Source organism: Euleptes europaea, chromosome 3 (assembly GCF_029931775.1).
Source record: "Euleptes europaea isolate rEulEur1 chromosome 3, rEulEur1.hap1, whole genome shotgun sequence".
In the NCBI taxonomy this organism is placed as follows: domain Eukaryota; kingdom Metazoa; phylum Chordata; class Lepidosauria; order Squamata; family Sphaerodactylidae; genus Euleptes; species Euleptes europaea.
Genome location: NC_079314.1, coordinates 118648320 through 118668974, shown reverse-complemented (window position 1 = coordinate 118668974; position 20655 = coordinate 118648320). Strand labels below are relative to the sequence as shown.

Genomic DNA, 20655 nt, shown 5'->3' with positions numbered 1-20655 from the left:
CCGTGTAGCAGCACCAGGCAGGAAATAGTATTGTTATTTTTGTTGTTATTAGAATCTGTTTCATTGGCTCCAGCTCACATATTGAAATATTTATATACTCCCTTTCTTCACAAAAGTGCATTATTGTTATTGTTGTTGGTGGTAGTAGTAGTAGTAGTGGTGTAGTAGTAGAAATAGTGATATTGCTTCTGCTGTTGTTATCAGTATTATTTTATTGGAATCAGTTTCATTGGCACCAGCTCACAAATTAAAATATTTATATACTGCCTTTCTTCATAAAAGTGCATTATTATTACTATTAGTAGTAGTAGTAGTATCAGCAGCAGCACTAACAGCAGTAGTGGTGGTAGGATTGCCATGTCCCCCCTGGCCATGAGCAGGGAATGGGGGAGTTGGAAAACTGGAGAACCAGGTTGGGAACTCCTATAGATTTGGGGATGGAACGTGGGATGGACAGGGACCTCAGTGGGGTACAATGGCACAGAGTCCACCCTCCAAATCATCCATTTTCTCCAGGGGAACTGATCTCTGTAGTCTGGAGATGAGCCGTGATTCTGGAGGGATAACACATAAACACATGAAGCTGCCTTATACTGAATCAGACCCTTGGTCCATCGAAGTCCGTATTGTCTACTCAGACCGGCAGCATCCAGGGTCTCAGGCTTTCCCATCACCTGCTTGCCTAGTCCCTTTAACTGGAGATGCCGGGGATTGAACCTGGGACCTTCTGCGTGCCGAGCAGAGGCTCTACCACTGAGCCACGGCTCCTCTCCCACCTCGAGGCTGGCATCCTTAAGGGGTATCACTGTTGTTCTTGTACTGGTTATTTTATCCTTGGAATCTGGTCCGTTGGCACCAGCTCGCACCTCCTGCCAAGCGGCGAGGCATCTGCGGCGCTGTCTGCATCCCAGATGTAGGAAACAAAAATCTGGGATAACAGTGCAGGGAGCCGCCCCCTAGTCCACCCCCCCCCCCACAGGACTGGCTTCTGTATTTGACTCAAAGCGGTGACCCCATTGAACCCGTCCCCTGCGTGAGTTGGGGCGTGTGTAATCTATACGCTACGCTAGGCAGGGTCCGCTCCACTGCAGCCCTTTGATTTACGGGAAGGCCCCGGCTTTGACCTAATTTTGCATCCCAGTAGGGCGTCTGGCTTTACAAAAGGGTCAGTGGGTGATCCCTGCCTTGGATTACAAGTGACGGCTTTGCCAAGAGCAGATTCTCTTTGGCTTCCTGCGGGCCTCCTCTCCAATTGCTCACATGGGCCGGGATTAAAACGAGATGTGGAAGGGGGGGACAGTTAAGGGAATCCTTCCTTTTCCTTCTTGGTTGCTGCAGGAAATGGGTCACAGTATCCCCCCTTCTTTTCTCCGGAAAGCTCGGGCTGAAATCAGTGTGGTTAGCTTTTAAGCACACTGCTCCTTGTAGGGTTGCCAGCTTCCAGAAGGGGCCTGGAGACTTCCTAGAATAGGGTTGCCAACCTCCAGGATATTCATATTTTCCATTGAACTTGATATTATTCTGGACTCCGTTTGAAAATTTGTATGTGCATCTTATTGCATTCTATTTGTATAGATGTTCACTTCTTGCACTAATTTTCACCTTTATAAATTATCACTTTAATGCTAAGTACCTTGTGTGTGCTGTTTGGATCTTTGCCATTATCCGTACAGCACTGAGCCTTTATTTTCTCCAGGCCAACCTCCAGGTACTAGCTGGAGATCTGCCGCTACGACAACTGATCTCCAGCCGATAGCGATCAGTTCCCCTGGAGAAAATGGCCGCTTTGGCAATTGGACTCTACGGCATTGAAGTCCCTCCCCAAACCCGCCTTCCTCTGGCTCTGCCCCAAAAACTTCCTGCCAGTGCCGAAGAGGGACCTGAAACCCTATCCTGGAATGACCGCTGGTCTCCAGATTATAGAGATCAACTCTCCTGGAGGAATTTAGATAGCTCATGAGCAGGAGGGCAGGAAATGCCGATCACCACTTTGGGGACAGGAGGGAATTTCCCTCAAGGCCAAATTGGCCAGGTATCCTAGAAGGTTTTTTCCCCCCCATCTTCTGGGCATGGAGTAGGGGGTCACTGGGGGTGTGTCGGGGGGAGGTAGTTGTGAATTTCCTGCATTGTGCTGGGGGTTGGACTAGATGACCCTGGTGGTCCCTTCCAACTCTATGATGATTCTGTGATTCTAAATGGCTGCTTTGGAAGTCTATGGCATTATATCCTGTCCTCCCTAGGCTCCACCCCCCCCCCAAATTGCCAGGAATTTCCCAACCCAGACTTGGCAACCTGACTTCTGGGTGATTTTTATTTGCACAGACGGCACTTACTTATTTCACTTTATTTGTACCCTGCCTTTCTCCCCAGTGGGGGCTGAAGCTGCCGACATCATTCTCCTCTCCTCCACTTCACCCTCACAACAACCCTGTGAGGTGGGTTAGGCGGCGAGCGTGTGACCAGCCCAAGATCTAGGGTTGCCAGGTTGCTGGTTCCTTGGGCAGTTGGCCGCCAATTTCCCCGGCTGCCTGGAGCGGCGATCGCATGCATGCGCAGCCATGCACAACGTGATGACGTCGCTGCCAGGCAACATCCCAGAATTCTCCAGGGATTTGCCAGCACCTGGACAGCAACCCTTCTCCTTGTGCCTGAGGAAAGTGGCGTTGTTAGCCGAATGGGTCTCAGTTATCCAGTCCAGCACCGGTGCCATAATTACCATCTTCTAGGGGTCATTCTCTAGGAGCGGCTGTCCCATTTTTGGACACAGGGTGTTTGCAAGAGGGCCTTTGCGAGAGCAGCCCACGGATTTTGGGGGGTCCTTCCAAGGTCAGCCTGTCTGGCCCCCTCCTTGTGACATGCGGTGGGTGGTGAGAACGGTCTTTTTTTTGAAACGTGATTTTGGACGTTCAGCTGTGATCTGGACTGACAGCAGATTCAGCTGACGGCCGTTTTTCGGTTGACGACTAATTTTGTTCTGCTGACCTGAGCATGTTCTCTTGATGGGTTCATTGTTCCTCGTAGTTTCACAGTTTTATCGTGTTTTAAGGACCCTAGAACCTCAATAAAAGCTCACACTTTTATTGCAGCATAGGATTTTCTGAGCCTTTGCTCATTTCTTCAGATGCGTGACTGAGTAGATCTGGGCTCACAGAAGCTAGGCTTGCCAACCTCCAGGTGGAGCCTGGAGATCTCCAGGAAATCTCCAGGAATTACAACACATGAACACATGAAGCTGCCTTATACTGAATCAGACCCGTGGTCCCTCAAAGTCAGTACTGTCTGCTGAGACCGGCAGCGGTTCTCCAGGGTCTCAGGCAGGGGTCTTTCACATCCCCTACTTGCCCAGTCCCTTTAGCTGGAGATGGCAGGGACTGAACCTGGGACCTCCTACATGCCCAGCAGATGCTCTACCACTGAGCCCCAGCCCCTCCCCAGCATGTTGTGTTTAAACAAATGCTTAGACCAGTGGTTCCCAACCTTTTTTTGGCCAGGGACCACTAGGACTTTTTTGTTCGGTGCAGGGACCCCAAGGTTCAAAATAAAAATTCCGAGAATTTGAAAATAAACTTTAATCATAACTGTTAGTTAAACATTAAACTTAGAATAATATTTGAATATATGTTTTTATAATAGAGAACTTTTAATTGAAAATATTAATTTATTATGGGTTTATAACTGTTTCGCGGACCTTAATTTAGTTCTCGCGGACCCCTGGGGGTCCACGGACCCCTGGTTGGGAACCAGTGGCTTAGACTGTATAGTTCCCAAGGCGGGAAGGGGGGAATGGTCGCCCGCGGCTTCTAGAAGCCTGCCTTCCCAAGCAACCGCCTACCCTGCTGGTTCGGCCGGGCCCGCAAAATATCTCGCGGCCACGCTCCGTGGGGCGGTAGACGAGGCAGAGGAAGGCACTTTGCATCTTTCAAGATTAATGGCATTGTTTGCTCATTAAGGAGATCATTCAGAGCCGGGCTCTGGCTGGAACCCGCCAACGCCAAGCATCTGTTTGCTACCGGGAGAGGATATTAATTGTCTCGATACTTCAGCGGCTATAAATGCAACTGCCAGCCCCGGATAATGTTCGAACAAACAAACAAAACCGCTGCCAGGAGGGTCCCTCTGATGGCTGACCTTTGCCGAGCGCCGGGGCAGCGTTTTTTTTTTAAACAGCAACCTGCCGGGCAGAATAAAAAATGAACGGCAAGAAACTCCGGGGAGGTGGAATTAATGTCCTCCCGTTGGGATCTTTCAGGTCTGCCGGATTGGCTCAGGGGTGGGAGGCGAAAAACCCCGGCCGGTTGGCGTGCGAGAGACGAGGGCCGGAGGGGGACAAACGCTTCTCCTTTTTTTGGGGAAGAACGATTTGATCCAAACATACAAAGCCGTGACTCACGAAAGCAAATGCTTGTTGGACTTGATGGTGCCGCTTGGGTTTATTTGGGAGTTTGGGTTTATTTGGGAGTTTGGGTTTATTTTGCCACGACAGACTAACATGTAGGTTGCCAGGTCCCTCTTCGCCACTGGCGGGAGGTTTTTGGGGCGGTGCCTAAGGAGGATGGGGTTTGCGGAGGGGACTCAATTCCATAGAGTCCAATGGCCAAAACGGCCCCTTTCTCCAGGGGAACTGATCTATATCGGCTGGAGATCAATTATAATGGCAGGGGATCTCCAGCTAGTACCCGGAGGTGGGCAACCCTATTTGGAGATCAGTTGTAATTCTGGGAGATCTCCAGGCCCCGCCTAGGTCTGGCAACCCTGCGCGACTGTCCAAGACTTTGGGGTTTGAAATCCGGGACCTTTATGAGCAGGGGAAGACTGAGAAGTGAAAGACTGAGCCAAGAAGACCCCATAGCACTCATGGGACTGCTGGGACCACTTAGGTGAGACCTGGCAGTCCCAGAGGGGACTGCTGGCCCTATAGGCCTGTTGTGGTCTCCGCCGGCTGTCGTGCACAATTCCATGCCTGCGCAAGAGGACTCATGGAGTGCTCTCAAATGCCGATAGCTCGCTAAAAGAGTGTCCAGCTGGCCTCGACCAGGGTCTTGGTCAGCATGGTGTAGTGGTTAAGAGTGGTGGTTTGGAGCAGTGGCCTCTGATCTGGAGAACTGGGTTTGATTCCCCCGCTCCTCCACATGAGTGGCGGAGGCTAATCTGGTGAACTGGGTTGGTTTCCCCATTCCTACACGCGAAGCCAGCTGGGTGACCTTGGGCTAGTCACATTCTCTCAGCCCCACCTACCTCACAGGGTGTCTGTTGTGGGGCGGGGAAGGAGATTGTAAGCCAGTTTGATTCTTCCTTAAGTGTTAGAGAAAGTTGGCATACCAACTCTCCTTCTCCTCCTCCTCCTCCTCCTTCCCTTGCCCCTGCTTGGAGGAACAGCCTCTCCAGTGCCCTGCGGGATGTTTAAAGAGTTCTGCAGGGCCTGCAAGACAGAGCTATTTCACCAGGCTTACAGTTGAGGCCAGCGGCGGTTTCTTTCTTTGTAAATGCTGGCCTCCCCAGCCCTCTACTGCTCATTTCCCCCCCTTTTACCATCTATGGGGGCCTATTCATCTTTTCTCCCCTGTGTAGCTCCATGCGACAATTTGGGGGGCCACCGTCGGATAGCTTTGTGCTATTTAGGATTTTACAGGGCTGTTTAAATTGCCGTTTTTAAATGTTTTTATTTTTATGCATACTGGTGTTTTATGTGAGCCGCTCTGAGTCCAGTCTTTGGTTGCGGAGGGCGGGATATAAATTAATCAAAACAAGCAAATAAATAAAACGCATGGAACCTTTTGAGTTCAAAAACTCAAGACCACTGGCGTTTGGAGATGCCGTTGCCCCCCAGCTGGGTTATTTCACCTTACGTTCTCTTTTGCCATTGCAGATCCGCGTGGATGGCCCTATCAAAGGAGCACTGGAGTATGAGATTGTTCAGGTGGTGGATTCCGGGCCGATACTGCGGGATATGGCCTTTTCAGTGGATCACGAGCATCTCTATATCATGTCTGACAAACAGGTAAGCTGCATTTTTTTAAAAACAACAACAACAAAAGTACTTTGAAGTAGGCGAGAACCAAGTTTACGGGGGAAAGTGCCTTCAGGATAGCAAACTCTCGACGGTGTTTTAGATTGCGGTTTGGGCTTCAAATCGGCTAGGGGTGTGTGTCTGACACCCAGGAACTCAACGGGCGTTTCCAAGATCGGGAAATTGCCTGGGCATGTCGGCAGGGAGATGTAATACCCACAAACCGCGGGGAAAGGGGGAGATCGCACCAATCCTGTTAGTTGATACGGAAGAGCGTTGGAGCTGTAAAGTCCGACTAGGTAGCCCAAACAGAGGATTGCTGAAGGATAATGTCATTTTTAAAGTGGAAAAAAAGTAATTCTGCTGCAACAGCATGGTGTGAACATCATGTTGACATAAATCTTGGGACTTGTCAATCCAATGCGTAGCAAACAGGATCTTCTTTTTCCAGTGCGGTTATATCGGCTCTGCAGGCTCTAAGTTAATTCATATTTCTTTAAGCCATTCCTAAATGATTGAGGCTGTCTCCATCCCTCTACACCCATGATTTAAGGCTTGATTTACTGTTAGTTTGGGTGACTATTGAGAAGCTTGCTATTAATTCTTTTTAGTAAAATTCATGCAGATAATGATTGTGGGAGGAGATTACCCAGGATAGGGCAGCCAAGCATTTTCTGTTTCAGATTAGTTCAGCTCATGTCAAGGGATCGGCAAAACCCCTCGTCATACCCGTGTGCTCTATGGCTCCTGCGGTTCTACCCTGCTGCGAATTTTTTCTGTTGGCCAGGCTGGAATTTTCTGTGTGATCACAAAAGGGAGTTTTGACTCTTGAAAGCTTATAAAGTTATGAGTGGTATGTAAAGAGTGGACAGGGAGAAGGTTTTTCCCCCTCTCCCCATAATACTAGAACACGGGGTCATCTGCTGAAGCTGGAGGGCAAGAGATTCAAAACTAATTAAAGGAAGTATTTCTTCATACAATGCATAAGTAAATTGTGGAACTCCCTGCTCCAGGATGTGGTGATGGCTGCCAACTTGGAAGGCTTCAAGAGGGGAGTGGACATGTTCATGGAAGGTAGGGATATTCATGGCTACCAGTCAAAATGGATACTTGTCATGATGCATACCTATTCTCTCCAGGATCAGAGGAGCATGCCTGTTATATTAGGCGCTGTGGAACTCCAGCGGGATAATGCTGCTGCAGTCGTCTTGCTTGTGGGCTTCCTAGAGGCACCTGGTTGGCCACTGTGTGTGAACAGACTGCTGGACTTGTTGGGCCTTGGTCTGATCCAGCAGGGCCATTATTATGTTCTTATCAAGTGAGAACTAGGATGGGAGTCGTTATCTGAATTTGAGAGACCGGGCTTGCGGAAGCGTCTGCACAATGGAAGGTGGAGGAGATGGATGGATGGGACCTTTGCCCAGAAACCAACTTCTTGCCCAAGGCACTGGTTCGGATGCCCGTCGGCTTTGGGGGACAGAGCTCGGCTGAACTCCTGCCCTGTTTGTGAGCCATGCATTTTGTTTGCACGCAGGCAGGGCTTTGCCTGTCGATTGGATGCCCAATGCCATTTACTTGCTGTTGACATTTAAATTGCCAGTGTTTGTCTAATTCACTCCTCTCTACTTAAGGATAGATAGAATCACATTCTAGCTGTATCTAAAGAAGTGAGCTGTGGCTCATGAAAGCTCCTACCCTGCCAGAAATTTTTGTTAGTCTCTTGCTCTTTTCTACTGCTAGTGGCAGACTAACACGGCTACCCATCGTGACTTATCTTCTTATGAACTTCGGTGGTGTGCAGACAGTGAGTTTGAACTTGGAAATGGAAAATCAGGAGGGCTTGTGAGATTCGTTTTTGTGTATGCATACTTTAAAAGGGACTTTGCTAATCCAGGGGTTGGTACTGAGTTTTCCCCCAAATTAGCCTAAATTGGACAAATGAATAGAGCAGAGGTCCATCAGTGGCTGTTAGTCACAGTTTCGATAAATGGAACTGCCAAGTTCAGAGGCAGTATACCTCTGAACAGCAGTGCTAAGACCCAACAGCAGAGGTCTGGCCTCTGTAGCTTGCTTGAAGGTATGGTTGCCAGTTTCCTGGAGATCACACCATGGCCAGAATGGGTTAATCCTAGGTTTGTGTGCATGTTCTATTTGGTTGATTGCCAGTTGGGTAGACTTGAGGTTGAAGCCAGTGTGGTTAAGAGCAATGGATTCGAATATGAGAAACCAGGTTTGATTCCTCATTCCTCCTCATGAGCGGTGGACGCTAATCTGGAGAACCGGGTTGGTTTCCCCACTCCTACACATGATCCCTGCTTGGGTGACCTTAGGCTAGTCACAACTCTCTTAGAGCTCTCTCAGCCCCACCCACCTCACAGGGTGTCTGTTGTGGGGAGGGGAAGGGAAGGTGATTGTACACCACTTTGAGATTCCTTAAAAGTAGAGAAAAAGGTATAAAAACCAACTCCTCTTCCAAGACCTGTCTGGCTCTGAGTGATTCAGGACCCAACTCTGTTGACAGGTTGTCAGCTGTCTATGCAAGCCTTCTGTTGAGGACAAGCCAGCAAGTTGTAGTGGTTAAGTGTGGCGGACTCTAATCTGGAGAACTGGGTTTGGTTCCCCACTCCTCCATGTGAAACCTTCTGGGAGACCTAGGGTTGGTCACAGTTCTCTCCGAACTCTCTCAGCCCCACCTACCTCACCAGGTGTCCGTTGTGGGGAAGGGAAGGTGATAAGGAGTCTCAAAGCGACTTACAAAGGTAGAGAAAAGCTGGGTATAAAAACCAACTCTTCTTCTGTGCTAGGGGCCTTCCGCTGATTTCAGCACCAATGTACCAAAGGAAAGTGTCAGTGATAGAAGATTTGCATGCCCCAATCCCTAGTGTGCAAGAATGCAAAATGCGCCTACCATTTCACGTCATGTGAATGGCAGGGTTCATTTTTCAATTGTTAAGCTTAAGAAATGAGTTTAGGACAGGCTATGGCGGTATAAATGGATCCGAGAGCCTCCAGTGGGGTCTAGTATCCCAGTTCACAAGTTACATTAAATGCAAATAATATCTGTGTACCGTATATACTTGATTTTTCTTTATACGTGCTTTGAAGAATTCTCATGTTCTAAGCAAGGCACGTAAAGCTGAACATGTGATAAAAGCCCCCCATGAACACACGAAACTGCTTTATACTGAATCAGACCCTTGGTCCATCAAAGTCAGTATTGTCTACTCAGACCGGCAGCTGCTCTCCAGGGTCTCAGGCAGGGGTCTTTCACATCACCTACTCACCTAGTTCCTTTAACTGGAGATGCCAGGGATTGAACCTGGGACCTACTGCATGCCAAGCAGATGCTCTACCACTGAGCCACGGCCCCTCCCATTTTCCCAGATGCTGGTTCCTGGTTTTGTTTGTAAAGTGAACGTATGTGGGCTTTTTAATAGAAACAGATGTACACATGTACAGGCAGAATGTCCATGTGTTTAGTGTCACGTGTGAACCCTGTGTGTAAAAGAAGTGATCCTTGCTGTTAAAGTAGGGTGGTTCAGTTCCTAATCTCTCCAATCAAAAGCATTTCCAGGAGCAGGCCAGAAAAAGATTTTGGAGAGCCACCGTCTGGAGCAGATCACATTGGTCTTGACGGATCAACAGTATGGCTTGTGTATACATATACCATTCATATATTAATCTACAGATGTTCGTGTTTCATAAGTTAATAGCACATAGCGAACGAGCTGCATTCCAGCTTCCATAGGCTCGAGGATTTTATTACGGTCATTTGTTATGGTCCAGGCTTGGGGTTGATCTTCAAAGCCCTGCAATTTGTTTTTTTTTTAATCCCCCACCCCCAGTTTCCCTTCCTGAAATAAAATTTCATGATTGCCGAGCAGATTGGTCACCTTATTCCAGCGAAGGGGGGAGGTCATTGCATCAAGAGCTGTCGAAGAGTTCGCCCCCTTTTCTCAATCTCAAGGAGCTGAGTAATAAGACCGAAAAATCTGTCCCCGCCTCTCCCCCCTCCCAATCCCATAAGAAACTTGGGAGAGGGGGATGGGGTGGACCTCAGGAAGGATGCTTAAGAAGCCGATGATTGCACATGAATCCTGGAAGCTTGATAATCCGGGGCTTCGTTAAACAGCTGTCTCCTCTAATTCCACTGACTGCCAGATCCCATCTTGCCAGAGACCCCCTATTTTCCAGGTCACTTCCAAGCACAGGTTTGTTAACTAAACCATTACCGCCGCCCCCTTCCAGTCTGCCAAAACTCCTATGCACTTGGTTTGGGGTGAGAGGGGAGCGGACCTCTTTCTCATTGGAATGCCTTCAGGGGATCTCCGTTGTGCGCCGAAAATGCATTTGTGGGCTGGCGCTCGAGGGACATGTGGAACGGCACAAGGAAAGGAATCACATTTAACCCTGTATTTATAAATGCAAGAGGAACCGGGGAGGGGGGAGGCACGTAGGTTATTGCAAAAGGCTGAACGTTCGAGAGCAGGGTCCCCAACCTTTTCCGCCCTGTGGGCACCTTTGGAATTCTGACATGGGGCGGCGAGCGCAATCACCGAAGGGCTGCCACGGGAGGCAAAGTCACAATCACACCTGGAGACAAGTCCAAGCACAGTGAAGAAGCAGTGTGCCTTGGAAATGCAAAGAGATAGATGGGACTTATTTTCATATGTGGTGGACATGTAAAAAGGTGAAGAAATACTGGATACAGATTCCCCAAGAAATGCAGAAGGTCTTAAAAACCAACTTTCCATTAGACCCAGAAACAGTGCTGTTGGGAACAACGCTGGAAAAGTTAGATAAAAATCCTAGAGAGGTGTTCAGCTATATGACTATAGCAGCAAGGATAGTATTGGCAGCGACTTGGAAACAAGAAGAAACTCCGGATTTGGAAAAATGGCAAGATAAAATGGCAGAATACGCAGTGATGGTGAAGCTATCCAGTTTTGTGAAAGGCAGATCGATGGAAGAATTTCAGAAGAAATGGATATTTTATTTTGATTATATAAAGTGGAAATCATAATTCAGTAGAAGGGTGGAGATATATTAGTGCATAATAGAATGTTAATATAAAGGCAGTAGATTTTTTGCATATATGAAATAGTTTGGTTTGGAGCAGTAGACGGAAAATAAATGCAAGCATAGATTAAAAGGTCCGATAAAAACGGATAAAATTATTTGCAAAAATGTGAGGTGTGAATTGTATTAAGCATTGTATCGACAGATAGCTAGAAGGGCAGTGGAAATACTAATGAAAGATTTAGAAAGATCATCCATTAAACAAATTTTTGGCATGATATGAAAGATTAGTTTAAAATGAATTCCCTGGAAGACTAATTATACTGTCATTATGGGAATGAACGAGTTCGTTATGTGTGTCATATGTGTATATGAAAAAAATTCTATATATATATATATATATATTTTAAAAAGAAATAGTGTGCCTTAAACAATACACTGAGAAAGAGGAGTGAGAGACAGGATAAACAACCAAGGCAACATTATTTTAATCTGCAAAGCCCACAAGATCTTCAACGGCCAATAAGAAGCGATTCAGGGCAATAGCGCCACCTGGCTCCCAACTACCTGGAAGGACTTGGCGGGTACCAGATAAGGTGCCAGTGGGCACTGTGGCGCCCACGTGTACCATGCTGGGGACCCCTGTTATAACGGTAAGGATTCCAGCTATCCAAAGAATAGTACTGCAGTCCAAACTCTGCCCACAACCTGAGTTCGATCCTGACTGAAGTCGGTTTCTGGTAGCCGGCTCAAGGTTGACTCAGCCTTCCATCCTTCCGAGGTCGGTAAAATGAGTACCCAGCTTGCTGGGGGTAAAGTGTAGACGACTGGGAAAGGCAATGGCAAACCACCCCGTAAACATAGTCTGCCTAGTAAACGTTGGGATGTGACGTCACCCCATGGGTCAGTAATTACCCAGTGCTTGCACAGGGGACTACTTTTACCTTTTATATGTTCACACTACAAAAGAATATGTTTTGAGAGCCTTTTTTGGAGGGGGGGTGAAGCATGGAGATTTCATAGCATTTTGAATTTGTCTCTCACTCTCATAATACTAAATTGTGGAACTTCCTGCCCCAGGATGTGGTGATGGCTGCCAACTTGGAAGGCTTCGAGAGGGGAGTGGACATGTTCATGGAGGAGAGGGCTATTCATGGCTACTAATAAAAATGGATACTGGTCATGATGCACACTTATTCTCTCCAGGATCAGAGGAGCATGCCTATTATCTTAGGTGCTGTGGCGCACAGGCAGGATAATGCTGCAGTCGTCTTGTTTGTGGGCTTCCTAGAGGCACCTGGTTGGCCACTGTGTGAGCACTCCTGGACATGATGGGCCTTGGTCTGATCCAGCATGGCCTTTTTTATGTTGTTACTAGATGTGAAATTCAGTGGATGAAACAAATGTCCTGTACCGCCTTTCTACCAACCAAGGTAGGTAACATTTTGAAAAGACTGTGTAATGACACGTAGAAATACTAATACACCATCATAATCAGTAGTAGCAGCAGCTGACCAGACTTTTACTATTCAGACCCTGCTGAATGAGCTTTCCCTCTAGATAGCTGGAGAGGGGAGTTTTCAATGCCTATCAACCTTCCATGACCCAAAGTCTGCGTCTTCTGAAAATACCCATACACTGAGGTCTTCTGAGCAGCCTTCTGTTCAACTTCAGCTGAGTGGATGATTCTTGGTCATTACAGCCTAAGAATGGCGACGGGTTACTTGGCGGAGTCTCCCCAATGTTCTCATCATTTGCACTTTGCCCTTCTTGGCTTATAAGATCTCGCTGATCAGAGCTAACAGATTGGGTTTAAGAGGTGGTAAATGCCACATCAAAAGAGGGAACAGTCCCAATAATGTTGAAAGAGACCTTGGTGGGGCCGCTCTTGGAAAAGAAACCCTCTCTTGAACCTAAAGATCTGATTAATGGCTGGAGAGCCAGTGTGGTGTAGTGGTTAAGAGCAGTGGACTCTAATCTGAAGAACTGAGTTAGATTCCCCACTCCTCCGCATGAAGACCGCTGGGTGACCTTGGGCTAGTCACAGTTCTCTTATGGCAACTGCAGCAAGGGGCTTTCAAGGCAAATGAGAAGCAGAGGTGGTTTGCCATTGCCTTCCTCTACAAAGCCTTCCTTGGTGGTCTCTCTTCTAAGTACCGACCCTGCTTCTCTTCTGAGATCTGATGAGATCGGGCTATACCCTGCTGCCTTCCCTCCCACAGTACTAACAACCTGTGTAAAAAAAAGGCCTAGTCTGATTGAGCAAGCCAGTTCTCATAAAGTCCCTATTTATTTATTCCGAACAAAGATTCCACTTTTTTGGGAGCCAATATTTGGGCCAAGAGAAGAGGGTCAGGTAACGGGCCCAGACGTTTGTGGTCAATTGGAGAGGAAGAGCTTTGTCTTAATCTGTTCTTGGAGTGTCTCAACGTTCCCTTTAACGGATTGGTCACGGGCCCTTTGGAGGGGGAGGCGGGGCACCCATTTTCTTTGTCATCCCTTCCTCCCCCCCATTGCACTCTTCGTCTTACTGGAAGGATATTAGCAGCTCTGATTCTCTTTTTTCCTCAGGCCATTAACTTCCAGGCTGGTCATTATGAACCGCTTGGCAGTGACTGATGGCTGGGGGGCTTTCTCGCTTAGGAAAATGTGGAACTGATTGCTTGCCTGACCCCGTTTGACCCCTGGAATTTGGAGTTCAACCTGGGCTTTAGGAATAATAAACTCATATAATTAGCAGAGAAAACCGCTTGTGATGGAAGGGAGGAGGGGTGTAATTGATTGGAAACAGCAGCCGGTCATACTTGGGCTTTCTTGTGGCCTGTCCAGGGTTGACAGTTTTCTTGGGAACAATCTGACAGTTTTGTTATTTTCCTGCCTTTAAATACTCAAGATGCCGCCGAAATTTCGCTTCGTGCAAAGTTCAGAACGAAATTTGGAGGTTCTTCTGCGGGCTAAATGTGAGAGATTTTGAAGGAAACACCAATTGTCAAGAAGTCTAATAAAGTTTTTTTTTTCTTCAGGAGGGATATTCATGCAAACTTATTAAATAACAACAGGGACATCTTCTGTTCAGGACCACTTCTTCTTTTTAAGATGAGATGCTTAAGGCCAAAAAAGATAAGGCACAGATACCCCTTCAGCTGTAAAGGCAATTCATAGGTGTGTGTGCCTTCTGAGGAAGGGCTGTGGCTCAGTGGAAGAGCCTCTGTTTTGCTTGAAGAAGGTCCCAGGTTCAGTCCTCAGCTTCTCCAGTTAAAAGGACCAGGCAGTAGGTGATGTGAAAGACCTCTGCCGGGAGAGCTGCTGCCAATCTGAGTACTGACCTTGATGGACTAATGGTCTGATTTAGTATAACACAGCTTCATGTGTGTTCATGTGGGGACTGGGGCTATGTGGGGGGGGGCAGAGGGTGTTTGAATCTTCAAGATCCACTCAGTTTTGCTAATCAAAACTGTTGCATAGTGGCTTTGAGATGGTGCCAAGACCAGATTGTCATCTAGGAGTCCACCAACCATCTTCTGTGACCTGATATGGAATATCAACAGAATTCAAACGGCTGTGAGAAAGGGTCAGCTATATAATGTTAATGAACAGTATCACATCTTTGAACCCTTTGTTTGGCATGTGGGAAAACTTTTCGTAGGGCCCAAGGACAACAGAGGACTGTCTAGTGACCGTCGTACTTGCAGGGCCACCTCTCCAATCACGACCCTTCGCTCTCCCTTCAGTCGTCTTCGATGGGCCTCTTGTAGGTGCCTGGCCCCAGGGATGGCTTGATTTGCTGTCATCAGGAGAAGGGCCTTCTCGGTTGTGGCCCCTACTCTTTGGAATGCACTCTCAGATGACGCCTATACCCTGCCAGACTTCCTGCAGGGCATGCAAGACAGAATTGTTGAGGTTGGCTTTTGGCTTGTAATCCACAAGTTGTGGATTGTTCAACCTACATATTTTAATAGTTTAATATTTAATGTTAATATTTTATATTTGTTAGCTGCTTATATATTGTTTTTAACCAATTTATACTGTTTTAATGTTGTTAGTTGCCACGAGACCCTTTGGGTGAGCGGCGACTTTAAAAATCTAATAAATAAATAGTGTCTATAAGGATGTGTGGGAAGACAAGGGGACAAGAAGACAATGCAGGCAGACTTTCACATGCTTTTTTGAAATAAAAGCTGCAAGTCCCTAGTGTTCAAAATGAATGCATTTATGTTGCACACCGTGCAATTTTTATCCAGATCTTGCAATTGGGGCGCATCCATTAAGATGACTGGCTGCTGTAAATGGCCAATGATTGGGCTTCTGATATGTAACATTTCATGGCATCACCTTCAGTCTACCGTGCAGTGCTTCCAGAAGGGGGTTCTGGGATGTGGCGGCAGCTGCTCGACAGCAGACGACTCCATTATCCTAATGTGTCCGAAAATGGACCTGAAAACTGGCGAGGTGCTATTTGGATAATGGAGTGATTGAGATAATAGAATCAGAATTGTCTTTGGAGAGAGGATGGGAGATGTCCTAGTCTGTCTTCCCAGGGTGTTTCTGGATGGCTTGTTTCCCCTCTATATACCTGGCAGCAGGTTCTGGAAGGATTGTGGAAGACATGTTGTTGTAATTGCTGTGTGCTCAGACTTCTGCTTGGTTGGATGGGCTGGGAGACAGAAGTACACAGGCACTAGGGGGTCTGCTGAAGATTCAAGGAGAGCCATTTGCATAGGCCGGAAGGGAGCTTTTTCAGGCCAATCCTTGCTATATTATATAGTGTTTATAACGCTACTATGCTACTACTATACTAAGTACTATACTATACTAGTACTATACTACTACTATACTATATACACTATACTATATATACTGTACTACTACTATACTAAGAGCCCTTAGTGGTGCAGAGTGGTAAGCTGCAGTACTGCAGTCCAAGTTCTGCTCACGACCTGAGTTCGATCCCGAAGGAAGTCGGTTTCAGGTAACTGGCTCAAGGTTGACTCAGCCTTCCATCCTTCCGAGGTCGGTCAAATGAGGACCCAGCTTGCTGGAGATAAAATGTAGATGACTGGGGAAGGCACTGGCAAACCACCCCATAAACAAAGTCTGCCTAGTAAACGTTGGGATGTGACATCACCCCATGGGTCAGAAATGACCCGGTACTTGCACAGGGGACCTTTACCTTTATACCACTACCACTACCACCACCACCACCACCACCACCACCACCACCACCACCACTACTACTACTACTACTACTACTCCTCTTATGAAGACTGTATAATACTGATAGCATACTACTACTACACTTTATATTACTAAGAGCATAATAAGGGTAGTAGTCATGGTGGTAGTAGTAGTTTACTATTAGTATTATTTGTGTTACTGCTGTTAAGAGGGGCTGCAAACTATTGTGTTCATCAGTGTCAAACCTTTGGAATAACAAGGAAGGTTCCCCAATTATTCAGGCAACAGATTTTTTAAAAGGTTATTTCTAATAAAAATTTGCAAACACCATAAGTGGCAGGAATTGCCTTAGATGTGCTAGTCCTCATTCTCTCTCTTGCAGGAGGGAATCTCTCTTCCTTGGCACCCAATGAAACTTGTTGTTTTTTCTGCGTAAAGGAATGCATTCACATGCCAGTTTATGTAGACTGAATCAATTTGCGAACTCCAAATTATTGAATTAATTGATTAAGATTTGTTTAATCGGGTCACCATCCTTCTCCTGCTCTTTGGAAGACATTGTCTTGATGACGGAGAGAGAGAATTCCCGGTCAGAAAAGTCTCCCCTGCTGCCACCCCAAAAAAACCTCTTGCCAGCAGCGAAGAGGGACCTGGCAACCCGATCCATCCTGTCAATTTAGGTGGTCTGGAAACTGGCACATCTTCTGACATGGGGCAAGAGGAGCAGTGTGTGTGTTGGTGCCTTTGGATGAAGATGCTGAAAGTCACCTTGGCCGAGAGCATGCTTGAAAATTTAATGCTCCCCACCAAATATTGACTCATCTGGGCATTTGAGCAAGCCTTTTGCAAACGTGTCGATACTCATCTGACGTCTCAGCAGATAAAGTAGCTTCTTCTCACTCCCCCTCCCGCCTTTACTGATCAGATTCTCTCTGCCTTTGGCCAAAATTTGCAGAACGGAACACAATGCCGAAAATGGGCACTTCCTTCGTGAGGAGCTCTTGGACAGCTGCGGAGGTGGCTAGAGGTTTGCAGGTCAAATCCACCCCGTGACCAGGAATGGTTGGTTTTTCCAGAAGGTTTGGTTGGTTGCCACACAGATGCTCAAGTGGAACTTCGGTGGCTCATCCGGGCATATAAAAAAAGACCTTAACTCCCCCCCCCCCCATCAGCAGTGTAGTGGTAGTGGTGGTAGACAGTACACAGTAGTATAGTCTACAGTCTATTCCTTCACCAAAGCATCTTTCTGAACCATTTCCTTACAGTATAGCCCTGTTGTGTTATGTGTTAAGTGCTGTCAATGAGCTTTCGACTCATGGCCACCCAATGAATAGATGTCCTCCAAAATGTCCTATCCTTAACAGCCTTGCTCGGATCTTGCAAACTGAGGGCTGTGGCTTCCTTTACAGAGTCAATCCATCTCTTTTTGGGTCTTCCTCTTTTCCTGCTGCATTCAACTTTTCCTAGCGTTATTGTCTTTTCCAGTGGCTCCTGTCTTCTCATAATAAGACCAAAGTACGACAGCCTCAGTTCAGTCATTTTAGCTTCTAGGGTCAGTTCAGGCTTGACTTGATCTAGAACCCACTGATTTGTTTTTTGGCAGTCCAGGGTATCCATAACACTCCTCCAACACCACATTTCAAAGGAATCTACTTTCTTCCTATCAGCTTTCTTCATTGTACAGCTCTCACACCCATACATAGTAATGGGGAATACGATGGCATGAATGAACTTGATCTTGGTGGCCAGTGACACGTCCTTACACTTTCTAGCTCCTTCATGGCTGTCCTTCCCAGTCTCAGCCTCCTTCTGATTTCTTGGCTGCAGTCTCCCTTTTGGTGGTGATGATGGAGCCCTCTTACCTGGGTAAAAAAATCCCTCCTGAGTACTCTTGCCAATCTCAAGAGGTCCTACCTCTCGTCAGACAAGTATAGAAATAAAAGTTTGCAACTGGTACTTCGCCACTCGCCCTGACCTGGTTGGACCAGGCCAGCCTGATCGCGTCGGATCTCAGATGTTAAGCAAGGTCGGTCCTGGTTAGTACTTGGATGGGAGACAGTCCAGGACTGTTACTCGGAGGCATACAATGGCACGGCACCTCTGTTGATCTGTTGCCTAGAAAACCCCATGTGAGGGCCCCATGAGTCTGCTGGGACTTCACAGCCCTTTTCCCCACCAAGACCCTGGAGGGAATTGTTGTCCCAGTAATGACCCCACTGTGGGGACAAAGGACAAATGAAGTGCAGAGTCTAGAGATAGGCAATTGGTGGTCCTGAAGGTTTCCCTCCGCTGTTCTCTGGTTTCAGGACTTCCTACCTGGTTGCCACAATTTTTAGGGTTTAAACTACATCAGTTCTCCCAAATGGCGTGTGTCTGGGGAGATTGAGGTTCTGTTATTGGAACGCACAAGAGAACTTTGAGGAGAGGGTGTGACTCAATAGTAAAGCATTTTCTTGGCAGGTAGAAGGTCTTAGGTTCAATCCCCGGCACCTTTGGATCAGGTGGTCATATGAGAGACCTCCAACTCAGAAATCGGAGAGGTTTAAGCAGGCAATACTGACCTTGATGGAACAGAGGTCTGATTCAGTATATGGCAGCTACATGCGAGAGTTTTATTCAGGGGAGGGGCTGTGGCTCAGTGGTATGCAGGAGGTCCCAGGTTCAGTCCCCAGCATCTCCAGTTAAAGGGACTAGGCAAGTAGGTGATGTGAAAGACTCCTGCCTGAGACCCCGGAGAGCTGCTGCTGGCCTGAGTAGACAATACTGACCTTGTTGGACCAACGTTCTGATTCAGCATAAGGCAGTTTCATGTGTTCTTGCGATTCTTTCTTTTCCTGTCGGCCGGGCTGGATGCTCTGAAGCGAGAGCCCCAGGGGGCTTGTCAGGTCTTGCCTCCTGTTAAGTGTAGGATTTCGAGCGCGGGAGGGGGGAACGCAACTCAGTGGGTGTTTGGAGACCGGCCTCCTCCCCGTTCGCTCTAATGGAAACGCTGGCACAGCTCGGACACAGCAATCAGGAGTCCCGGAACAGCTAATTTTTCATTCGGTCATGGGGGGTGGCGGGCGGCGGGTAATGGACTGCTGCGTGCTTTGCTAAAAGGTGTCCCCACCCTACAGAGGTCCCTGAACCAGCTCACCACGTACTCCTCCCTCCCCCCCCCCATATTTAATAACACGAAAACGAAAGCTCTCTCGTTAATTACACTCCTTTAACCTTGCATCAGATCTGGGCTTCCTCGCATGTCGAAGGAGCCCCATTTTCCAATCAATACGTATTACCATATTCCCTCGGACGCGGCTCCCCTCTTCACCTAATTAGCGGATGGAGCTAATTGCGTGCGTCTGAGAGCACTTTGGTGCCTCTAAAGATACATTAATGAGATCAGACCTGCCCTCCCCGCGTCCTTATGGACTCATCCGCATCCACTGCCCAGAAGAGGATGTCAGTACTTGGGTTTGTTGGGGGTTTTTTAATTTATTTTTTCCAGGTGGGGAGGGGGAAGATAGTATGGTGATCCTACTCATTTAAAAAATAAATAAATAATACATGACAGTTATATGGTAGAAAGTGCTGTCAAGTTGCAGCGGGCTTTTGGCGTACATCATAGAGTTTTCAAGGCAAGAGAGGAACTGTGGTGGTTGGCCATCGCCTGCCTCTGTGTAGCAACCCTGGACTTCGTTGGTGGTCTCCCATCCAAGTACTAACCAAGGTTGACCCTGCTTAGCTTCCGAGATCCGATGAGATCAGGCTAGCCTGAGCCATCCAGGTCCAAGCAAGGGATGGACAGAGGTGGTATGCCATTGCCTGCCTCTGTGCAGAGATCCTGGACTTCCTTAGTGGTTCCTTATCCAAATACTAACCAATGTTGACTCTGCTTAGCTTCCGAGATCTGATGAGATCAGGCTAGCCTGGGCCATCCAGGTCCAGGAAGAGATGGACAGAGGTGGTTTGCCATTACCAGCCTCTGTGCAGAGACCCTGGACTTCCTTGGTGGTCTCCCATCCAAATACTAACCAATGTTGACTCTGCTTAGCTTCTGAGATCTGATGAGATCAGGCTAGCCTGGGCCATCCAGGTCCAGGAAGAGATGGACAGAGATGGTTTGCCATTGCTTGCCTCTGTACAGAAACCCTGGACTTCCTTGGTGGTCTCCCATCCAAGTACTAACCAATGTTGACTCTGCTTAGCTTCCGAGATCTGATGAGATCAGGCTAGCCTGGGCCATCCAGGTGCGGCCAGAGACGGAGGGGGTTTGCCATTGCCTGCCTCTGCGTAACAACTCTGGACTTTTTTTATAGTTTTCCCATCCAAGTACTAACCAGGGCTGACCCTGCTTAGCTTCCGAGATCTGATGAGAGTGGGCTAGCCTTGGCCATCCAGATCAAGGGTGGGCAGTGAATACCCAGCATTTATGGAAGAGAAAGCTATCATTGGCCATTGGTGGTGAACACTTC

At 47.6% G+C, this 20655-nt stretch overlaps 1 protein-coding gene and 1 long non-coding RNA gene across 2 annotated transcripts in view; one reads left to right on the top strand and one right to left on the bottom strand.

Moving 5' to 3' along the window:
* The window catches only part of PLXNA4 (plexin A4), a 587111-nt gene that overhangs the window by 303653 nt on the left and 262803 nt on the right, over positions 1-20655 (top strand). Inside the window, exon 4 of the mRNA XM_056845760.1 lies at positions 5867-5998. Within this exon, the coding sequence (XP_056701738.1) occupies positions 5867-5998 (132 nt within the window). The remainder of the gene's footprint in view (positions 1-5866; positions 5999-20655) is intronic.
* LOC130474227 (uncharacterized) overlaps positions 1-20655 on the bottom strand; it is a 263869-nt gene that overhangs the window by 143926 nt on the left and 99288 nt on the right. The gene's annotated exons all lie outside the window — the stretch shown is intronic.